Below are 23,110 nucleotides of genomic sequence, written 5' to 3'. Positions count from 1 at the left end.
CATCACAATATGGTAAGGGGCGTAACATTTCTGTCACACGCTTGAGGTATTCGGCCAATCATAACGCACTGGATAGCTGGCCAATCATAGCACACCTCGCTTTTCAGACCGATTAGCTTTGTAAAAATCGACGCGTTTCAGAAAGGCGGGGCATAGAGGAGCAACAATAATGTACAGTATGTGGAAAATAATGTGTTTTTTGAACATTAAACCGCATAAACACATTTCATTACACCAAATACACCAAATAATGTTCTTTTTAGCAACATCATATGACCCCTTTAAAAAAAGTCTTTGCCTATCACACGCTGTGAAATCCGTCATATCCAACTGACAAAAATGTTCAATCGCTATCATCGACTTTTGTCCAAATTGCAAATTGGCAAAAGTTGTGAAATGTATTCCAGCCTTCAGTCGTTTAGTGTGTGATGTTACCATTTACAGAGAAAGTAACCATTAAGTCAGAGAGTGTATGATGCCTAGTGTTATAAAATCTGTTCAGATTTGAAAAGTTGTGTAGTGTATACCAGCTTTAAAGGCATTGTTTTAGGATAATATACCGACAGAACAAATGTGATTTTGTTTTTGTACAACAGCTCAATGAACCAGAAGTTAATGTTGAGTTAGTAGGTATAATTCATTTGTTGACTTTGTAAATGGTTACAGAGGAAAAACTGGCATCGCACTAAATGACTTAAGATCACACACTACCAGGCATTCCAAACACAACAAACCCACGCAGAAACACGCGCTTTGTTGCTAGAAAACACTTGACAAATGAAAACAACGCGTGTTGTAAAATTGGCTCAAACTATCAATATCCTCAGACTGGATGGAATCATAGTCTAAAGCTTAAAAAAGTCGGTGCCCAATGCCCATCATACACTACACTGCCGAAAAGCTGCAGATCGTCTCATTCAGACTCATTGCGTTGACTCATTCAGGGCAAACATCTGGGCAAAAGTTGTGTAGTGTATTCGATTCTTTACATCTTTGACACTTTCTGTCTAATTCTGCTCCACCAGAAAAATAGTTCCAAATGAAGGCAATTGACCCTTCACAAAGACCTGCCCACCTTAGTTACTCTTGCTACGTTGGACAAGCCATGGCTCTCTCACGCACGCCACACATGATGTTCTCACACAGTGAAAAATACATTGCGGAGCAAAGAGGACACTGACAACGTGCCGGCAGACAAGACAGAGCAGGTTACTTTTGGGCATGAAAAAGTCTCAGCTTTCAAATTTTGTCTTTTTTTTTTTTTTTTTTAAGAAATTCAAGCAATAACTTCTATTTTGTTCCACAGAGGTGTATTATGAATGTTACTTTATGTTGACTTAAGTGATTCTTACACTTTTTAAAAGTTATTTTTGGTTCTATCAGGGTTGGCACCACTAACATTTTTGTGTTGGCAAGCCTTCAGAGAACGTCGTACTGCTCTCATCGCTGTATATTTGATGAGTTTTTCTTGCTCATCAAGGTGCTGTAGCTGACTAAGCTCTGTGCTAAATCACTGCCAGCCGCAGTTACATCAGCATTTCTGTGCTGAGTCTCTGGCTCTGCTGCTCAGAAACTGTATATGTGGGCGTGAGGCCTGACAGTGATAGACGGTGTATTGATCATGGTTGAGATGGAAGGTGACAGAGAAAGATAAAAGGGATGCTGTCGACAGCTTTCCAGGAAAGAAACACTTTGTGCCGATGGAAGAACAGACCACAGAGCCTGAAAAAGTCTTGTGCTATGGCTTTAGACCGGCATTTTTTTTTATTATTATTGTGTGTGTGTTTGTAAAGGTTGGCAGGAACCCTGAGTTGGGTACACAGATTTTTGAAGATGGTTACCGTTCAGTAACCATATTACACAGCCATATATTGACCCACTAATCACATTACGGTAATGTGCCTGCCCTGCAGATGAGCTAGGCAATTTCTTACATATGCATTGCATAACACAATCTGATTTTGAACTTTGTTGGGAACATGCCAGTATGAGACTTTGAAGAGGGGGGCCGCATGGAACAGGGTGTGAGGTGAGATCCCTGTTGCATTTGCAGGGGCTCAAATGGGGTCTTATTTAGCTAAAGCTGCCCAGGACTTTCCATTGGGGCTGGGTGGAAACTTTCTGATAATCTTAAAGCCTGGAGTTTGAAATGTCTGTTGTTGAAATCCTAAACTGTGTCCCAAATCGCCACCTATATAGTGCACTATTTTCAGGGTAGTAGTAACTGATTATATAGATTATGCAATCGGATTTTTTTTTAAAAAGTACTTGTAATTAGATTATATTCTATTTTAAAATTGATTAAATGCATATTATTCACACAGAAATGATTGATAATTCAAATTATTTATATTTAGTTTATTTTGCCTAATTCTTTCCTTTTCTGAATGCCAGCTTGGGAAACCTTGACGTGATGTAATGTTTAATGCAGTTCATGTAGTTGATCATAAATAATGGATTATATTTTCTTTTTGTTTTTATATTAATATGGTACAAAATAATCCTATTTAAATCTATATGATGAACAAGTTAGGTCTAAAAGTCATCAAACAATAGTCAGATTAGATTACATAAAATGTGTAATCTAATAGACTACATTACTAACTACAAACTTTATGTAATTTGTAATCAGTAACAGACTGCAATTTGTAATTAATCTACCCAGCACTGACTATTTGAAGGGACAGCCATTTGTAGTGGTGTGGAAAACCATAGTGGACATAATTGAGTGCACTTATTCAATCCCATAATGCACCTCAATCACAAGTGTACAACCGATGTACACTGAACAACGAATAAAGAATTTTATGAGTGTTGCGCCAAATTAATTCCCACGTCTCACAAAAAGATGACGTCTGAAGCACTTCCAACACACTCAAGTGTCCAAATTTGCTTGTTTTCTTTCACTCATTCTGTGGACTCATGGAGTGAATGAGCAAAGAAATAGTGTATGGGGGCAATTTTGGAAACAGCTCCGTAGACTGCGATTAAATTAAATAGGAAAAAGGCGGCTGCCATATTGTAAGTATGATGATGGATTATACCAATGCAGGTTTAGTGGTGTCACATTTCGGGTGCTGGTGTAGGACGGAGGACAGGGGGCCTCACAGGCAAGAAACATAGAGGACCCAGCTGTCACCCGGGGCCCCAGTGAAAATCCCTGACCTACGGAGGGAATGGCAAACATGCAAGGTGCAGCAGAATGGCAGGGAATGAACAACATACACAAACACATATAATAGCCAGGAACAAAGCGCCAATTCACAAGAACACAGATAAGTGTTTATCAATTTAAAAATTGGAGTCTAAAATAGAATCAACTAGCTAAATTTTACTGAGAAGGTCAATAAATGCTGTATAGTGCAGTGATGACGTATTTTTTTAGGCCAACCTGGAAGTTAGCATTACCCTGGTTGCCTCGACAAAGAGTTGGTTTTTGGATTATTGCAGGTAATGAGCCAATATGAATTTCACTGATTGACCTCTTGCCTCAATACAAAGAACACGCATGTCAAAGCTGCAGGTTTACAGTGTTGCAGGAAAATATATTTTCACATTTTGAATTTAGATTTTGTTAAAGTTGCATTATTTATTAAAAACAGAAGCCCTAGACATGCGGTATAGTGCCCGTGCTCTAATAGTGTTACCACAGCTTTAGGGTAGGTTTATGTGACGATGCAGCGACAACAACAACAACATTCATTGCTTCATCCGGTAAGCAGGCATTGAATCATTTCCTCAATTCATTTAACGAATCTTGATTCATTTAGGAACGAAAAACAATTAAGGGTTCATTCACAGAAAACGCAAGGTCTAGAGATGCATTTTTTTTTTTAAATGCTGTCGTGTGCAAGAGTTTGCAAAAGGGCGCCGAGACCTTAGCTCAACAGCTAAATATGTCAGTCTAATACACAAAAGCAGCACAGTGGAATGCAAAAACCACATTTTGTGTGAACTCAATATTAACTGTTGTACAAAAGCTTGTGTGATATTGCTTAATCAAATATAGTTTGTTTGGTTGGCTGAAATCCAATAAACTTATTAGACCTCCCCTTCCAAGAAGCTTGCAGTCAGGTCACTGGAAAACTCTGTTCATGGGCCAAGAAGTTTTTGATAGAGTGCTGGGGGTGTTGCAAGAGGTTAATTTGGCATACAAGTGCCAATTCCACCGTGCTGCCTGCCCAAGACGTTCTCCCGAATGTTTTCCCATCATCCCCTGGAAATGGATGGACCAACATTGCATAGGTAAAGTGTTTCCATTGAGTACAGAATGCAATATAGCTCCTCTCAGAACTGTCATGACGCCCATTTAATAAATACTATATTCAACTGTAGTAGTATATTTAGTCACTACAGATTAGTAATGTACAATACATTATCAAAACAGTAAAAAAAAAAAAAAAAAAACACTGCCTCTGGTTATTTGCTATGCGTTTTGACAAACAAAAACATCAGAAACCGTTCTCTCTCTATTACACATGCACAAGTGCACGTAAAAACAATCCTTCTATTCTTAGCCCTTATTATTGAGTCTAGAGATCATCCTTGTTGTGGTGAGAGTATCCCAGCAACCACATCCAGATATTGAAGGATTGAGTGTCATAATGATGATGTAAAATTACTTGTGTCTATAACGGTCACTTGAATGGATAATGCCTATTATTGGTCAACTAATGACTTTGAAAATACAAAACCGATCTATGTTGCATGAAATTTTGAATAAAAAGATTAAAAACACTGCAGGCAATTCAGTATAAATGACATACAATTTAAAAGTTACAATTAGTAAAAACATATAAAAAGGCATATCATATAGACTAATTTTAATACTAGTGAATGACAACATGGATCCTGTGTGCTATTCCTGGGAGAAGAAAAACTAAACATTTTTCCTTAATGCTGCCATGTCAAAGCTCTGCTTTTCAATTGAATTTAAAGGGATAGTTCACCCAAAATAAGATATTTTGAAGAATGTTGGTAAGCAAACAGTTGACGTAGCCATTGACTTCCGTAGTATATTTTTTCCATACTATGGAAATCAATGGCTACGTCAACTGTTTTGTTACTAACATTCTTCAAACTATCTTCTTTTGTGTTCAACAGAAGAAAGAAGTTCATACAGGTTTGTTGACACCCTCATGGTGTTCAAAAACATAGAACATATTTTGAGAAATGTCTCAGTATTTTATATTCGCAGAATAACTTTTTGGTTACCAAAATACTTCAAAATATCTTTTGTGCTCAGCAGAAGTAGAAAGTCATACAGGTTTGGAACAACATGAAAAATCTGACATTTACAATGTTAGAAAGGCATATTTATAAAGCCAACGGTTTGTCAGATTTTAGTTTAAAACTTTGTGGAATGCAGTTAAAATAAAATGTAAACCTAAGAGAACAGTCATCCTCATGTGCTAATTAATTTAGAAATATAAAAACAAAACCCATGCAATGCAACATGCAAAAATTTGTATCATTCATATGATTGGAGAGTAAGCATAGTGTGATTCTTACAATAAAATCAACAGTTAGAATTAATATTCATATAAAGAAGTCAATAAATAAAGTCACTGAGGAAATATCATGACATCTTTCCTTTTGTAGAGCCACAGCTGCATGTACTCTATAGTAGGAAATCTCTCCACTAAGCTATGAAAAAGAAACTCTCCTTTGGTCCCTCTCACCACGTTGATCCTACAAGTCCCGAACTATAGCCGTTGTGAATGTGTTTAATCTAAGATTATGTCACTGCAAAAAATAGCCCACCACAGTATCTGTATACTTAAGTACTTGGTTTTACGAACGCACTGCATGTTTATCCGAATCCCCGAAAGTCTGAATAAGTTCTTAGTTTTGTGCTAGTCTAAAACGAATGAGATGCGAGTATATGAACAAAAGTAATGCAATATTTCAAGTGAGAAGTAAAGCACAAGTGCAGTTTTGCCCTTTAACTGTAAACCTTCACTAACACTATCTTCATCTTATCTGCCATTTATACTCTCGTGCCTAAAAGTGCATGAAAAAACATACAACCAATGTCAACAAAACACTTGATCACTGCACTGAAGGTTTCTAAAAAATACAGCTGTTCCCTGAAAACACTTGGAATCACACCCTGCCCCCCTCAGCTAGCATTATTTTGATGGCGGCCATTTAAATTGCGCAGGGATGACAGTCATCTGACAGGCATACTGGAGTCTGCAGATGCCACATTATCCAACACACTCTTACTGATCAGGCTTTGCAAGCCCTGCATTCACAGAAACCTCCCTGTCTTCTTCAACACTAACTTCAGGTTCGGTTACCACAGCAGGCGAAACTTCACCACTGAAACCGATGAGCTCCGTCAGAAGCAGGCTCTGTTCTCTGTGCGGGTGCGTGCGTGTCAGTCACACGATCTCGTCTGATTCCAAGCTGTACTCCTCATAGACAGCGTCCAGGATGGACAGCTGCTTCTCCATAGCTGGCAGGTAGATATCCAGGTCTCGATGCATGCCGGTCGTAAAGCCTTCCTTCAGCTCATCGCCTTCATGAGAAACCAGAGCAGCCATGAAGTCCTCATAGGACGGGGCGGCCCGTAGAGCCAGCTAACACACACAAACAACCATATAAACAGAGTCAGAAAGGCGGGTTGAATGCATGTTATGTTTTTCCAAAGCTGTATATTATTTTATTTTCAATGGAACACAAAAGGACATTTTTAAAGTATCTATGCCCAGCCTGTGCTAAAAAAACGATCAATCATGACAACTATCGGAATAGTTTTGCATTGTAATGGACATGCCGGTATTAATGTATTTGGTCTTGGTGGAATAGATCAGCTATGCTGATGCACCTGCTGCAGAGCAAGTACAGAGACTTGCTACTGCCAATACATCTATAGACAAGCTGCTGTGAACATCTAGCATACATGAAAATACCCATAGCAGATCTATATGGGTGGAGCTGGGGGAGGGGAAGGGTTTCTGATAGTGTGCTACAAGACTTCCTTACAGTAAACACAGATCAAGTCTATTTAAATGTTAAGCAGAAAGCTCATTGAACAATCAGCTCATGCCATGTTGTGATGATGTAATTATTAGCAGATTGCATTATCAGCTTTAGAGAATGACTGCACAAGATATTTCATAGTTGGCCATAAAATAAATAAATACATACATACATTAAATGGCATATACATCTACTCTATACTGTCCTATCGCAATAAAATGGCAAAAATTAAATCTAAAAACAAAATGGTATAAATACATAGCCCCACACATAAAAAAATAAATAAAATAATAGATAGATATTGTAGACACGAACTGATAAGTGGTGGGAATTTGATAGGTTCCTCAATACCATTTTTTTTAGTTAAAATGAAGAAAGAAATTGTTAATTCATGGCCACAATATCTTTTTTTTTTTTTTCCTGCATGTCATGTGCAGGGCTCCATACTTTAATTTTTTATTTCATTGGTTTTTTTGTTTTTGGACTTCTTACTTCTTTATTTTATAATTGGATTTGCCCTTTTTGAAGCTTAGCAGCCCTGGTTATTATTATGCTTGTATGGCAAAATTGCATAAAGTTTCTTCAAAAAGAAAAAAAAAAAAAGTAGAAAAAAATAGAAAACAAATCAATTTTGGTATTTGACAGAAACATAAACAGAACATGGAGCACTGACGTGCACTGACACAAAGATGTCTAATTGTTTAAAAAAAAAAAATAGAAAACAAATCAATTTTGGTATTTGACAGAAACATAAACAGAACATGGAGCACTGACACAAAGATGTCTAATTGTTTAAAAAAATTTTAATGGAAAAACATCACTCAAAACACAACACTTACCGCAAAGACACCTCGAACAACCCATCCATGATATTGCCGCAGTGTCTTTCCATATGCATTATCTGAAAGAAGAAAAAACTTTCAGCAGGAGACATTACAAAGCACTGATAACAACATCATAGGTGAAGGACAGTTGTTTGAACCAGGTGTTATTTTCAGGTGCAACTGTTTCAAATTTGATCATGTGACTTACTAAGAGCTCCCTGGACATCCTTCATCCCTGTATTGATTTCAGAAAGGAATTCTTTGAGGAACTTGAGTCCACGTTTAAGCCACAGCAGTGCTTCTGTGGCCGAGTTCCGCACCTGTGCCACCTCCGTCTCCACCTCATGCAGCACGATGCTCTGTAGGGTGGGGAAACTCTCAGGATCGGACACCACCTTCTGTTGGATTTTCTGATGGAGAAAATAAGGAGGATCAACTCACAGACCAAGCTATTATGCCCTCTAGTGGTTATGGTGTCATCCCAAATAAATACAGAGACAGTGAATGTGAGGACCTTGTTGAACCTGTTAAATACTACAGTTGATTACTCTTGGCAAAAATTTCTGACCTCCAAAGCCATAATTCACATACTGTTATATGCAAGGAAGCTCATTACAAACCAGCCTCAAAGTCATCACGGGTTTACTTTGAGTGCTCAAACCATATTAACCAAATATTTTCTCTGACAACAATTTATTGATTTGCTAAAACATGATGCATTCTGATTCCGTTTGGTTTGATTATATTGGTAAAATTTAAAATTAATTTCACTAATATGCTGAAGACAAATACACAAGTTTGTAGAATTTATAATTTGGAATACTAAAAAAAACACAATACTCTAACTCTAATACTCTAAGCATATTAAGGAAGAAATAAATGGGTAATTATTACAGATGATTAAATTGTGTATTGAATGTCATCCTAGTGAATCTATAATCTGTAAACCCATTAGTCATGTAATTTAAAATATGCCACGTATTATTTACAGTTCTTACTTTTATTAAAAAGAGGATGCAGTGAGTCTTGAAAAATGTCATTGTTTGCATGTTACACTTACCTTAATGTTTCCCACAAAATCTATTTTAACTGGAGCAAAGACAGTTGGTCCAAGCTTGTCTGAGGGGAGAAAGCCTTTGTAAGTACTGTGTCGTTATTTTCTGGCTAAACATACATTACTGTTCAAAAGTTTAGGGTCAGTAAGAATTTTTTTTTTTTTTTGAAAGAAATTAATACATTCATTTAGTAAAGATGGATTCATTGATCAAAAGTGGCAGTAAAGACTTTTACATTATTACAAAAAAAAAAATCCTATTTTAAATAAATGACTTTGCCATCACAGGAATTTAAAAAAAGTTATTTTACATTGTAAATACATTTCACAATTGTACTGTTTTTACTGTATTTTTTATCAAAGAAATGCAGCCAGGTTAAGCATAACAGACATCATAAAATCTCACCAACCCCCAAATTTTGCATGGTAGTGTATACATGGGCAGGCATATTTACAACAAAAATCCATTTATGACATATTAAAAGACTGATTACTTTCACCCCAAATACTAATTAGTTGTAATTTTACAACATAGGTTTTGCCCAATTGTCAGTAAGAATTTTTTACTCATTTAAAACACAATAAAATATAATATGCTCCCTTATTCTTTTATATATTTTAATATATACATGTCAGAAGAAGCATGTTGTTTAAATTTTTACATAAATATTGTGTTACACTGAATGACAATGTAACATTATTTCAACCAAATTTTGACATTTTATTCTCCAAAAACATATTTGAAACCTTAAAATAGACACTTTACTTACATTTAATGTGCTTTCTATGGACATAAAATCACTTTTGTAAATTTCTTTTGATGCGAACATCTTAACATCTTTGACCCACATATATTGGTGAGGGTCACAGTAACTGTGAAGCAGCAACATGCTCCATTTCGCACATAGATTTTTTTTTTTTCATGTAATTATTTGTGAAGGTCTAGACACGTTTGTGGAAAATAACAATTCATGGTAATTTATATGCAGTCCAAAGATCTACTTGCTCCCCGATCTACTGTATTCCTGTCATGCATGGAAGTATATTGAGCCACCATCACCCACAGAGAAATGCGATCAACCGTTACCCAATCCCCAATTACTTTCAAAAGCATCATGCCCATTCGAACTATAGAAAAAAGTGAGGTTTAAAAACTGTACTGATAGACTAATGCTGCCCTCTCAAAAAAGTGCATGACACCCCAATCACCTTTATCACATTGATACAGTATGTTCTTAAGAAGAAAGTGAGGAAAATCCTTTGTACAAAAGCTTTTGTAATAATTGATTGCTGACACAGATTTTCATGTTCTTGGCCAGATACTCACCGAACTGTCCCAGTATAAAGACATAGCAGAGCATGCATGACCATGCCTGAAGGAGAATGAGGTATTTACTGTGCAGACTAATATGAGATGCAAATTATGAAAAAAAAATAAAAATCAAGAGCACATGGTGAACCGACACATGTACAGAGTGACAAAAATCAATGTCCCCATTAGCATTTCACAACCTTTAATAAGCACATAACTAATTAAAGCAGAGAATAAGGCAACCTGGACTGACGGGGGAAAGAGACATGGAAAGGACGGAAAAGGGAGAAAGAGTGAAAGATAGAGTGTCCTACCTAAAACTGGTACTATAGCATAGCAAGAATCCAAAAAGGCCTGTGTGGGAATACCACTGTCGTCCTCCAGTATTATATCACTAAATCTACAAGAAAAAACCACAGACATTCAGACAAGGACAATACATTAGTACCCACGTCAACAAAACACATTTATTTGATTAAATAAACCACCAATACAAAAGCAGGCATAGCCAAAGCAGAAGGAAACCAGTTTTGGAGCATGCAGTCCTTAAATAAGAAGAGCACACATTAAATACAGGTTTTATAAATTAGATTATACAACCTTCACACAAGTGATATAATACTGAAAAGGTTAATATCTGAATACGGACAAGTTGCTTTGATAACATTTCGCATTACTGGTTCAATTTAATTTCGTTTCAGCCCAATGAAGGCTGTTGGAACAGGTTAGTGTTGTAGTTACGTGATAACCTCATTATTACATAAAAGAGATGAGAAAATTATGAAGAGCACAAGAATCTACAAACCCTCGTCACCGGCTGGGCCTCATTTTGAGCGACCAAAAGAAAGCATACCATGATGAACATTTAATCATGAACTTTACAGGCTGAAATCACTATATTGAAACTGCAAGACTTTTACAGTAGTTATGGAACCTTCCACAAGCAAGGTACAAGTAAGAGTCTTTCCAGCAAGGAAGGTGCTTGACCATTAACTTCTACTTCAGGAAGTCAGTTTACTTATTATTTAAACCATTTGATTTTACATTAAAAAAAATTCTTACATTTTAAATTGTATTACATTTAAAATTTTTAAATGTGATTTTATTTGAGAGTTCTGCAAACCATGTTACCAAAATGCTGTACATCTAAATCCAGTTTAAAATCTGAAATGTTAGCCTAAATTAATCTGCCACTCGGTAGGGACTAGCTAGTTTGAGATTTGGTTTATCGTTATTAATAAAAATTTATTTCCAATAAATTAAAGAATATTTATGTAATAATTTTTCTTATAATATCTTAGATGACAGGTTTGAAAAAAAAAAACTAAAAATGAATAAGACTTCCTGTAGAAAAAAAGATGATGCAAAAATTGCTACTTATTGGGCGTCACAATTTTTAGATTTTAACTACAATTAATTAAAGAGCACTTCAATATTATGTCAAAAAATTATATGACATTCGAAAATATCTCTATTTTAAGATGGGTACAGATATTTGATTCATTTATATATGTCATGTTAGACAATAGTTTTTTTCTAAAACTATAAAAAATAGTTTGGTTTTCTAAAATCTGTGCATCTAATGCTGAAAAAAGTAATGGGACAATAAATTGTACCCTATTTGTGGAAAGTGCCTTTTACATCATAATCCAACAGTATAACAGTATCCAGTATAAAGTCTTATATTTGTCCTAACTGACAGCAACATTTTGAACAAGTGACAAAAGCACAATCATTTATCTAGAATTTAATATGTAGCATTTACATATTAAACTGTGGGCAGAGCTACCCTGTGTAAAGTGACAAATATAGTCAGTGATAGTCTTGTCTTGAAAGTTTTTATGAACTTTTAGGTGAGTCCAAATTGTTTTCTGTGGTATTTCACAGCAAGCCACAAATTCTTTCAACAGACCTTACCTTGCGATTAACCTCTGAATATTCCTTTAACACAGAATAGACAGGGACTGATCGCATGTCACTTTATCGCGCTGCACCTGATTACTTAGGACACAATATTACTCAGTGGAGATCTATAGTCCCTCAATATTGATTTTTACTGTAATGCTGACTTTGTTGCATACAGCACATTTCTGTAAACAAAATTCTAAGAGTAGTTATTAGCTCATAGCGTGACATTAGCATGACCATAGCTAATTTTCCAAACAAAAACAACAAATTCTGAATAGTGTAAATGTGTGCAGTACATTCATCTTGTTCCCTCAGAAGGATCACAGCAACGGAGGCGCCTCATACCTGTGGCTCATGGTACTGAAGAATGTGTCCACCTTATCTTCCTCTTCCTGTCTATTCTCAGACTGAGGCTCGTTCACTTCCAGGTCAGCCTGGATTTCTTCAGTGACCTCTTCTTCTTTGTTCTGTGTGGGGCTCAGTGAGACTTCCTGTTGTTTTTCTTGGGCAAGGTCTGCTTCTTTTGTCGGTATGTCCTCTCCTACAGATTCTTCAGGGTTCTGTGTGCTTGATGAAGAGCCATTATGAGGCTCCATGGACTCCTCTTGGTCCTCCATTAAACCACTTCCTAACAGAACAAGACATAGACAAGACAGGAAATGATAGTTGAGGTCTGCCAAATGTTTCATGTGTAATCAGTCTGAATCTGACTAACTTAATGTTTGGCAAACCTGTAGGAGATGTAGGCATGCTTTCTTGAGGAGATGGAGGCGGTTCGTTTTCTGGTCCACTCTCTTGTGCTGATGTTCCTGAGGTGTTTATTAAGTCCTTTTGTCTGCACAACACACATTTTAAACATTGTAGAGGAAAAACAAAAGCACATCTGACCCACAAGAGTACATTAACATGAACTGAACTCACTTTTCTCCTGGGTGCTGATTTCTTGGATCAGTAAGTTTGATCTATAGAAAAAAATAAACTTTCTATTTTAGGTTCTGACCAACTAAACTTGAATCTACAACAGCACAATCTTTTGTATTTTCCATTGGGTGATTATGTTTAATATACCTTCTGAGGTTTGATGGTAGCCACAGGAGGAGAGCCTGGAGGGGTCTGACTCAGAAGATCTGGACTGAATGTCTGGCTAGCAATCTGCATACACTCCTCCAGGGTCTTCAAGAAGGTGGTGCATGTGGACTTCACTAGATTTCCAGTCTCGTCCCCTACCTGAAACCCACAAATGGCAAAACAGAATTTAAGTTTTAGAGTCGCTTGACCAGTCTGACCCATTTAGGACAGATTTTTGCCCCTTATTTTTGTGCTAGAGACATAACTACAAAAAATCAGAATGATAATACAATTCATTAGTGCAAGCATGAACTACTAAACGCTCTTTATTGATTTTAGACAAGCTTGTCAAGTCCTTGAAAGATGCAGTAAACGTAGTGTAGGTTGACTCAAGACAAACACTCCCTTACCTCCCCTGAATCAGCTGTCGTCTCCGCTAGAGAACTTTCTTGTATTTTGTTCACTTGCTGAAGGAGAAGGTCACAGTAAAGCCTTAGCTCAGACATTTTTGTTTTCAGAGCCTCTGTGTTTTCCTGGAGCTCTGAGAAGATAAAAGAGACTATTGTTGACATTCATTTTCTTCATAGACTTGGATTGACAGCTCTTTGAAAAATTGCAAAATGAACAAACGTCATGATCTGAATGGGTTATGTAATCTCATAAGTCCTCATGAAATCGTATGAAACACAGTTTCCTGTATTTGACATATTGTCTATTAAAACCGGTTAGTTATATATTTTAACAATATACAACAATGTTTAAAAGTTTGGGATCGGTAAGATTTTTTTTTTTTTTGGAAGAAATTAATACTTTTATTCAGCAAGGATGCAATAAATTTATCAAAATTGGAAAAAACAAGACGACATTTTCATTGTTACAAAAGATTTCTATTTCAAATAAATGCTTTTCTTTTGAACTTTCTATTCAACAAAGAATGTTTTCGACCCTTTTAACATTGATAATAATACGAAATGTTTCTTGAGCACCAAAATAGCATATCAGAATGATTTCTGAAGGATCACGTGACATTGAAGAATGAAGTAATGGCTGCTGAAAATTCAGATTTGCAGTTTTTTGCAGTTTTTAATACAGCCTTAGTGACCACAACAGACTTCTTTCAAAAACATTAGTACTGACCCCAAACTATCGACCTAAATGGCAGTGTATATTACATTATCATATTTCATTGTCATATTAACACAAGTCAGATGATCTACATAGAATATCTTGTCTATTACGGCAGAAATACTACACTCACCCTTCTCTCTCTTGGTTCGGTTGTCTGTGAGACAGGCTTTTGCAGTCCCTAACGCCACAAGCCATTTTTGTCTCTCTGCTGCATTAATTGCCCTGAGATAAAAGTATTGTTCTCCTGGAATGATCAGGTCAACCCTTGTGAAATCCGATGGGTGAACTACAATGGGCAGAGGGAGGACAAAGAAGATGGATAAGCCAAGTATGAGATCAGTCACAAGAGTTGTTATACAGTACTTGGGTGTCTCTTCAACTATCGACACTTTTGGCCCTGTTAAAAACTTGTTTATTCTCTATACTTGTTTATAACTCTCACTTATTTTATTATTCTAATAATGTGTTCAACAGTGAACACACAATTCTGCTCCTTTTTCCCATTCCCATTCAAGTAAAGCAATAATGATTGCAAATCACAGTGTCATTTTCACCACATCTCAAATGAAGCATTATGTTTAATAGCATTCTATGGTGGAAATGATGGCAGCGGAAATGTACATTTTTTACATAATTTGTTTGTCCTTTTGTTTTCGTAAGGATAACTTCATATCTAGCATTTTATGTATTCTAAATATAATTAAATAATATTTTCACACTTTTGTATAATTTGATGAAACTACAGGCTAGAAATGAGGTACAATACAAATATTCTGCTCACTTTTTATTTTATTCTGCTCACATGTCTTATATTTCATCTCAAGCTCTTCACTGTCTCAAAATCTATTAGGAGCAGCATTGTTGTTGCAGTGGCAATAATTATAAATAATTTTCACACAATAAATATTGTAAAAAAAAAAAAGGTTGTGTTTACAGTTCAATAATTCATACTTTTATGATGACTTTTTATAATTAAGATTAATAGTCTAAAATGATTAAATCACATAGGACATTCAAAAAGTAGCAAAAATAAGTTCTGAAGCATAATAAAAAAAGTTTACAACATAAACCTCATTAAACAAAAGCAGCTGAATGTTAGTTTTAATGAAAATCAGCCCCTGGGACATAAAAGTTCCTAAAGATGAAGCAATATCCCCTTGCGTAAGCATTATGATATCCCGAAGCATAAAAACAATAGCTGCTTGTGATGTAATGGTTATTAGGTTTCCTGTTCAGGTTGGGCATAAACTTTTCCTTACCCTGTATTTCACACACAGATATTTTGATGCTGCCCTTGCATCCTTTCCATGCATCTTCTTGAGAGTCATAGTAGGAAAGAGTGCCTCCCTCGAGAACAAACCAACGAGGCTGCCAGCCTTTCAAGAGAAACAACAAAGCACTATGTCATGATTTTCACTGTAACTGACACGGGTAACAATGTATTTGATGGCGTTTGAGATCCATGAACATACTATGGTTTGACTTGCTCTTCCAGTCAAGAGGAGGCTTTTTAAACTGAATAAAACAGAATCTATTGCATAATCTTAGGACCAAGACAAACTTTTCTGAAAATAGTCTTAGCAGATGAGATGAGTATGTGGTTGAGCTGGTCCCAGCTTTGGAAAAAATATCGGCACTGAGAGCTAAAGAGGATGATGACTTAACTTCATTTATACACTGCTTGAGCTAGCAAACAGGCTAACAGCTTTACAGACTTCCCTGCTTTACGTAATATAACTTTTAATTATCGCTGTATACATACCGCTAATATAGTTGGTCCATTTATAGAGAACTCCCTCCATGGTAGACCTTCTCTTGACAATTCATTACTTAGTCGTGGCAAGACTGAGCCCAACACAGCCTCTTTAAGAAACTCGAGATAATTCTTTAACAACGACAACTATACGCGCAAGACGCAAAGCGACTGCTGGGGAATGAGATTACGCAAACGACTGGCGTAAATGCTTCGAGAATGCCAATCCATGTGATCACAGAAGGACATGACGTCTGTGGGATTTGCGTTTGGCGAACCTCTCATTGGATACTGTGTGATTAGATGGGCGTGGTTGTGCTGAGACTATTTGTGTAATATCCAATGAAAATTAGATATTGGTCCTTAAGGCGCGTCCTCAGAAAAAGCTGACCTATAATAATTCAATGTTGTATTTCAGGGTGGTAACTTTTACATTGGGAATTTTGGAGCGTTATCTGAGGTCCGCGAGTCGGTTCTTTCGAACAGTTCGTTTCAGAAGAACATCTAGCGAGTCTTTTACGCCATCGCGTTATGACATTTCAACGTGGCATATTACATTCTCTAAATTAAACGGTCGTTTATTGTTACTTTTTTATTGTAATTGTGATGTGTTCCAGTAATTTGCTAAAATCATAATTCAACTCATTAAAAATGTCATTTAAAACCTAAATATATCATTTGTATTTTTATAAACAATACTACAATCTCTTACCCAAAAAGGGATTTTGTAAATTTAACATTTAAATACGTTTAATATACTTTAAAATGTAATACAGTCATAAACATTTCCAGTACATTTAATTTGTAACATTTCTGTCGTTTCTTAGCCTACGTTTATTATCATTATTTTTAAATAAAGTTGTGATATTTCCCAACTTGTTTGAAGTCATAAACTCATAATATAAAATGTTTTTTAGCACCTAAATATGTAATTTGTATTTTCAGAAAAATACTACAATTCATGATCTCTTGACCAATAAGAATTTTGCGAGTTTAACATTTAATAAGATTCATGTATTTCAATATATCATACATAAACATGTCAAGTACTGTACGTTTAATTTGTAACATTTCTGCTGTTTACTGTTGTGAACACTGAACAGTCTTGACTCCATATGAACTAACTGCTCGGTCCAAGAAATCTTCAGACCAGTTTGTGAACAGTTTCAACTGATTCAATGAAGGGAGTCGATTCAAAAGAACGACTCGTCCACGAACTGGACATCCCTAGTTTGGGGAAAAAAAGACCCCTGAAGAAGTTTCGCTTGCCACGTAGTCGCGGCTGCACAACTTGTAGTTTGGGAAGTTTTTTCAGAACTTTATTGTGCATGAAAAATCAGCTAAACAGTTAGAGAGTGTTAAACTGTTCTTTATATTAAGATGATTCCAGAGTTGTGGACATGCGTTTTTTCTGCATTATTCTTTTACGTGCTTGGAGCAAAACTTCCGGAACCTGAGGTCAAAATAGAGGTTTTATACAAACCTTTCCTTTGCCATCGTAAATCCAAATACGGAGATATTCTTCTGGTTCACTACGAAGGCTTTCTGGAGAGTAATGGCACAATGTTTCATTCCAGGTGACATCTAATAAACCATCTAATGCATGTTCATACACACTATAGGCTACACACTGCAAAGATTTTATTAACCGAACCCTGCCCTTTTTTTCACTGGGAATGCATTGGTTAACTGTCAAAATGTGTTTATGGTTGTTGGATATACAATTGTTAATGTTTTGGGACATGGTACTGTAGCTGGTTTCTGTCTGGTCCAGACCATTAGCTGATCAGCTGCCATGATCCAAAAACCAGCTTAGACCAGATAGCAACCACCTACTATGTTTCGTTAAAAAAAGCTACCAACTCAAGCTTGATTTTCCAACAGAGTGTGCATGTTTCTAGCCTTTATTACTAATGCACATGTCTTGTAATTGGCAGCCGCCGTCATGGAGACAAAAACCCTGTCTGGTTCACTTTGGGGATCCGTGAGGTGATCAAGGGTTGGGACAAGGGTCTTCAAGGCATGTGTGCAGGGGAGAAGAGGAAACTGACCATCCCTCCAGCTCTTGCATATGGCAAAGAGGGCAAAGGTGTGCCAGCAAAATGCATATGCATAAAACATTTGAAGAACTGTGGTTTTCTCCACCTTCTGATATTGAATTAGTCATCGACGTTGCATTAAGTCTGTCTAAAATGCCCCATACAAATGTATGGCTCAGATTAGCTATATTGACAATGGCTATGCTCTGTTCTCAGGTAAAATCCCACCGGAGAGCACTCTGATCTTTGACATCGAGATCATCGAGATCCGAAATGGGCCTAGATCACATGAGTCCTTTCAGGAAATGGACCTCAATGATGACTGGAAACTTTCCAAAGCAGAGGTTTGTCGAAACAGTTGCTTGTTCACGACTGTGTGTCAGAAAGCAGCTGTCCGTCAAGCAGGAGATTTATGATACGCTCTTAAAAATAAAGGTTCCCAAAGGGGGTTTTGTAGCAATGCAGTAGAAGAACCATTTTGGTTCCCCAAAGAATCTTTCATGGAACAGTTCTTAAAAGAACAATTTTTTCTTAGTGTAAAGAATATTTTAACAATCCCAGTAATCTTTTTTCCACTATAAAGAACTTTTTTTGTGCAGTGGACAGGTTACATGAATGTTAAAGGTCCTTCATGGAACCATCAATGCCAATAATTAAAGGAGTGGTTGATTATGATTTCACTTTTTGAACTTTAGGGAGATATTTTCTTTTAAAGAAATCGCTGTTTAAATGGGTCATATGATGTTGCTAAAAAGAACATTATTTTATGTATTTGGTGTAATGCAATGTGTTTATGCGGTTTAAGGTTCAAAACACATTATTTTCCACATACTGTACAATATTGTTGCTCCTCTATGCCCCGCCTTTCTGAAACGCGTCAATTTTTACAAAGCTCATCGGTCTGAAAAGCGAGGTGTGCTCTGATTGGCCAGCCATACAGTGTGTTGTGATTCCTTTAACCACTGATTTCTAGTTGTGTCCTCTTTTGGAAGGCCAAACAAAGTAGTTTCGCTTTCACAACGAAACACACAGCGTCTCCACGACATGGCGGCGGCAGCAACAATACTACAGCAAGAATCAAAGTTACGCCTTCTTTCTTTGCGTGAACATTTGGGCGGTGTTATGCAAATCTTCCCACACAGTGATGTAGACATGTGGGGGCGTGTTTAAACGAGGCATTTTAGGATGGCGTGGACGACTCTTAACTTTTATAAAGAATATCTCTTTGAGTTTGAGTCTTTAGTCTTTGCAACTTCAGGGATCTTATCTATGCACGAACAGCTTATAACACTCCAAAGAGAAAGGAAAACTTGAAATTGCATCATATGACCCCTTTAAGGACTACAAAAAAACGGCTGGTAGGGACTACAACGAGCTTCTTCCTGGGTTTGTGACATCACTAACCCCGATGTTTACATAAACACGCAACTAATGGTAAGGGGGCGTGACGTTTCCGGACAACATGCACTAGACGGTTAGCGAATCACAAACACACTGGGCCCGCTAACCAATCAGAGCCTATTGCGTATTTCTGAGGGAGGGGCTTCATAGAACCAGGAACTCAACAGACCGTTTTGATGAGAATGGAAACAGCGGTGTAGAATAAAGGTAAAATATGTGAAAATAATGTGTTTTTTTTTAAACGAAGCATGAACACATGTTACACTGTACCCCATAAACACAATCAAGCTTTCGGAAAAAGCTGATCAACCACCTCTTCAATTTCAGGGAGTTATTTGTGTTATTCTAAACACCTTTCTGTTTTAGGTCAAAGAATACCTGCGTAAAGAGTTTGAAAGAAATGGATATGCCGCCAATGACACCCATCATGAAGTGATGGCTGAGGACATCTTCCAAAAAGAAGATGAAGACAATGATGGATTTATATCAGCTCGAGAGTTCACCTACAAACATGATGAACTATAAATACTTCACACTCCTGCATAACAGCGTCAGCGTTTACCTTCAGAGATTTATAGCTTGTCAGTATCATTTCATGTCATGTTACAGTAGATCTAAACAGTTATTCTGTTATCTACAGGTCATGTCTGTAATTTATTGTTTTTAGGTTTTTTAAATACACTCGGTGGAGGTATGTTTGAGCTGTTTATAGAATTTGAAGATTGTAGATCTTTTTCAATTGTAAAGTGTTAAATTCTGCTCAAAGAGAATCCCCAAAGTGCCTGTTGACTGAAATATTGAAACTTCCAGAACATTTCAGTGCTGATTTTGTTATAGTATGTTTGTGTCACTTTTTCAGATGAATTATGCAATAATGTTTACGATATTTAGAACATGTTTAGGTCAATTTGTCTGGAGTAGCCTGTAAGTATTTACTTGTGAATAAAGTTGATCAGTTCTGTGCTGCTCATCACCGTTGGCGTTGTAGTTTTATACACCATCACTAGAGGGAGCTCTTCTCTTAGGTTGTTCCATGACACAAAAACTGATTATCTAAAATGTCTCACATACAGTACTCATAGATATATACAGTACTGTGCAAAAGTCTTTGGCCATTAATATTTTCACCAACAAAAAAAAATGGTTTTAAGCCAGTTATTTTTATCTTTTGTGTAGTAAATAGGAAATATCAGTTTACATTTCCAAACATTTATTTTGCCATTAATTGTAATAATCCAGTGAGATTTTTGTTTGCACAAGGAGTCTGACAACAGCCAGCTGCACACAGAGATCTGATCTCACCATCATCCAGTCTGTCTGAAATGAAATGAAGAATAAAAAAAAACTGAGACCGACTAAATACAGAAGAACTGCAGCAACATCTCCAAGATGAAGAAACCTTCCTACAATCTACAGTATTGTGAAAATTTATAGGCACTTGTGTAAACATGTTGTAAAGTTAGAATGCTTTCAAAAATTATGTCATAAATAGATTGTATTAATCAATTAGCTTCTATTAACTAAATCAAATCAACATATGGTGCGACCACCCTTTGCGTTTAAAACAGCTTTTGTCCTAGTTACACTTATACATAGTTTTTCAGGTATCTTAGGACGGTTTCTTCAAGTGTCTTGGAGACGTTGCCACAGTTGTTCTGGATTTAGTCGGTCTCATTTTTTTCTGATTCTTCATGTCATTTCAGACGGACTGGATGATGGTGAGATCAGATCTCTGTGTGGAGCACTGCTTGTTGTCAGACTCCTTGTGCATACAAAAATCTCACTAGATTATTACAATTAATGGCAAAAGGAATGTTTGAAAATGTAAACTGATATTTCCTACTGACACACTACAGCAAAAGATAGAAATAACTGCCTTAAAACCAAAATTACTGAAAATAATAATGGCCTAAGACTTATGCTAAGTAGTGTGTGTATATATATATATATATATATATATATATATATAAACATACTGTAGTGTTTAATAATGGAGAAAACGATGAGGCACTCAGTTAGAATGCAGTCAAGTGGCCTTTCATTGACAGATGGCATGGTCATCATCACACCTAACCTACATGAACTAGTGTGGTGTGTATAGTAATTTGCATACAACAGCATTTACTCAAGAGTCATGCTTAACAGCATTCCATTCTTTTTATGGCATTACACAGTTACATAAACTGCTGTAAAATTGTTAAATTTACAGTTTCATTTCAGTTTGCAAAATTGTTCCCCATACTGAAAGGGTAAGAATTTACATCATATCTTCTGGATTTCCTTCATCTAAAAAAAAAATGTTCCTTTAAAAATCCTCTTTATAAATAATAAATAAGAGACTTTTCTGGGAGGGGGGGGGGGATGCAAACAGCCAAACAATAATAGTTACTTGCGCCTACAGTATATGTCTTTCTTTTTGCAGGCAAATAACTGAAAAATGAAGCGTGCAGCGTCTCAGATCCTTCAGAAGAGACAAATCCTAGGTTACTGCAGAATGTAACAGGTGTCATTGTGTCAGTCACTGAAAATGAAGTCAATGGCTCCACCGAATGATGGTTTTCTTCATTAACATCCTCTCTACACTGCAAGCGAACGACAAACTTAGAACAAGCAACAAGTTGCTTGACAGACAGACTTATCAAGGTTCCATCCACAATTCCAGAAGACGCGTCGCGTGTTTGCAGTGTAAACAGCTTAATTTATTACAAACAGCGTAAATTGACTAGCTACTTTGCTGCAGCAATGTTTTTGTCATAAAAGTTGTTTTCGGGCATGGTGACCCGCACTCTTCGTTTCTCCTTAAAACGGCCAGACCGTGAAACTGTCCAATTCCTCCGGCAGGTGTATTCACTGAAGGAAGGCTCCAGCTGAGAATCGTCGTACGTCTCGTCGCTGATCAGACTGCCGTTCTTGTTCTCGCTGCCGGTTTGTTTCACTGACGTCTTGTCCGCATTTCCAAATTCCTGCTGGCCCTCTTTAAAATGGTTCTTGTTTTTCCCAGTTAAGTTTTTCCACCAGGAGTATCTGTCTGCCATTCTGTCTAATTCTTCAATTCACACTGAAATGCATATTATTAAAGTTTATAAAATGTTTACAAATTGTTTACATTTTTTTTAACTTTTTTATATGTATTTTTATACATAGGCTACAATATATAGTTTCGTTACTATGTTTGTTTGTTTGTTCTATCTATCTCTTGTCAGTTTGACTCATCAGACTTTAATTTTGGCATTTAAAGTGAAACTCTATCTATCTATCTATCTATCTATCTCTATACACATAAACATTTAAAATATAATATCATGAAAATTAAGCATAACCTCAAGATAAACTGAAATGTATTTATTTATTTTTTAACAAATCTATACCACCTTTCAGAAACACTCACCTCAGCTTCAGGTGTGTTAATGTTAGTCAGAGACTGACTGTCGAGTCTTTTGTTTATTTTAAGGAAACATCCAGCAGAACAACCTTGTAGCTTTTCTGTCTATATCTTTACCCACAACACCATATAATGCTGCATCCCTCTGTCTAAACTATAATGAGTGATGAATTCATTCATTTATAGTTCACCTGCTGCTCATACGCCCTCTTTCCGCTCTCTCATTGGTCTGTTGAGCTGCTGCAGCTGCCCTC

The 23,110-nt window shown here is 36.5% G+C and overlaps 2 protein-coding genes across 3 annotated transcripts; one reads left to right on the top strand and one right to left on the bottom strand.

The window, feature by feature from the left end:
• Window positions 1–5,246: 5,246 nt before the first annotated feature.
• On the bottom strand, window positions 5,247–16,228 carry LOC107745377 (pleckstrin homology domain-containing family A member 8). 2 transcript variants are annotated; one of them, XM_016559247.1, is made up of 13 exons: window positions 16,044–16,228; window positions 15,541–15,657; window positions 14,412–14,567; window positions 13,564–13,694; window positions 13,154–13,312; window positions 13,007–13,047; window positions 12,817–12,920; window positions 12,431–12,713; window positions 10,492–10,577; window positions 8,872–8,930; window positions 8,020–8,221; window positions 7,827–7,888; window positions 5,247–6,584 (listed from the first exon to the last, which is right to left on the bottom strand). In XM_016559247.1, exons 1-13 carry the CDS (start codon window positions 16,081–16,083, stop codon window positions 6,387–6,389), a joined length of 1,638 nt encoding a protein of 545 aa, XP_016414733.1. In that variant the 5' UTR covers window positions 16,084–16,228; the 3' UTR covers window positions 5,247–6,386. The 2 variants fall into 2 exon arrangements, with proteins under 2 accessions (XP_016414733.1, XP_016414734.1); XM_016559248.1 differs by lacking the exon at window positions 14,412–14,567.
• Window positions 16,229–17,283: 1,055 nt separating this feature from the next.
• LOC107745381 (peptidyl-prolyl cis-trans isomerase FKBP14-like) lies at window positions 17,284–20,315 on the top strand. Its single transcript, XM_016559252.1, has 4 exons — window positions 17,284–17,611; window positions 17,972–18,123; window positions 18,290–18,417; window positions 19,841–20,315. Exons 1-4 carry the CDS (start codon window positions 17,415–17,417, stop codon window positions 19,997–19,999), a joined length of 636 nt encoding a protein of 211 aa, XP_016414738.1. The 5' UTR covers window positions 17,284–17,414; the 3' UTR covers window positions 20,000–20,315.
• The last annotated feature ends 2,795 nt before the right edge of the window (window positions 20,316–23,110 follow it).

The sequence above is a fragment of the Sinocyclocheilus rhinocerous genome, unplaced genomic scaffold (assembly GCF_001515625.1).
Source record: "Sinocyclocheilus rhinocerous isolate Xijiao unplaced genomic scaffold, SAMN03320098_v1.1 scaffold1249, whole genome shotgun sequence".
NCBI lineage: Eukaryota > Metazoa > Chordata > Actinopteri > Cypriniformes > Cyprinidae > Sinocyclocheilus > Sinocyclocheilus rhinocerous.
Note: the sequence above shows the minus strand (reverse complement) of the source record. Positions and strands in the feature narration are given on the sequence as shown.

Bases quoted from the DNA above. Each gene is read 5' to 3' on its own strand.
- LOC107745377 (XM_016559247.1), bottom strand. From the start codon at position 16,083: ATGGAGGGAGTTCTCTATAAATGGACCAACTATATTAGCG. The intron at 15,658-16,043 runs GTATGTATACAG...TTCTCTTGAAAG, and splicing joins ATGGACCAACTATATTAGCG to GCTGGCAGCCTCGTTGGTTT. The intron at 13,048-13,153 runs GTATATTAAACA...TTTTTTCTATAG, and splicing joins CTACCATCAAACCTCAGAAG to ATCAAACTTACTGATCCAAG.
- LOC107745381 (XM_016559252.1), top strand. From the start codon at position 17,415: ATGATTCCAGAGTTGTGGACATGCGTTTTTTCTGCATTATTCTTTTAC. The intron at 18,124-18,289 runs GTGTGCCAGCAA...CTCTGTTCTCAG, and splicing joins ATATGGCAAAGAGGGCAAAG to GTAAAATCCCACCGGAGAGC. The intron at 18,418-19,840 runs GTTTGTCGAAAC...TTTCTGTTTTAG, and splicing joins GGAAACTTTCCAAAGCAGAG to GTCAAAGAATACCTGCGTAA.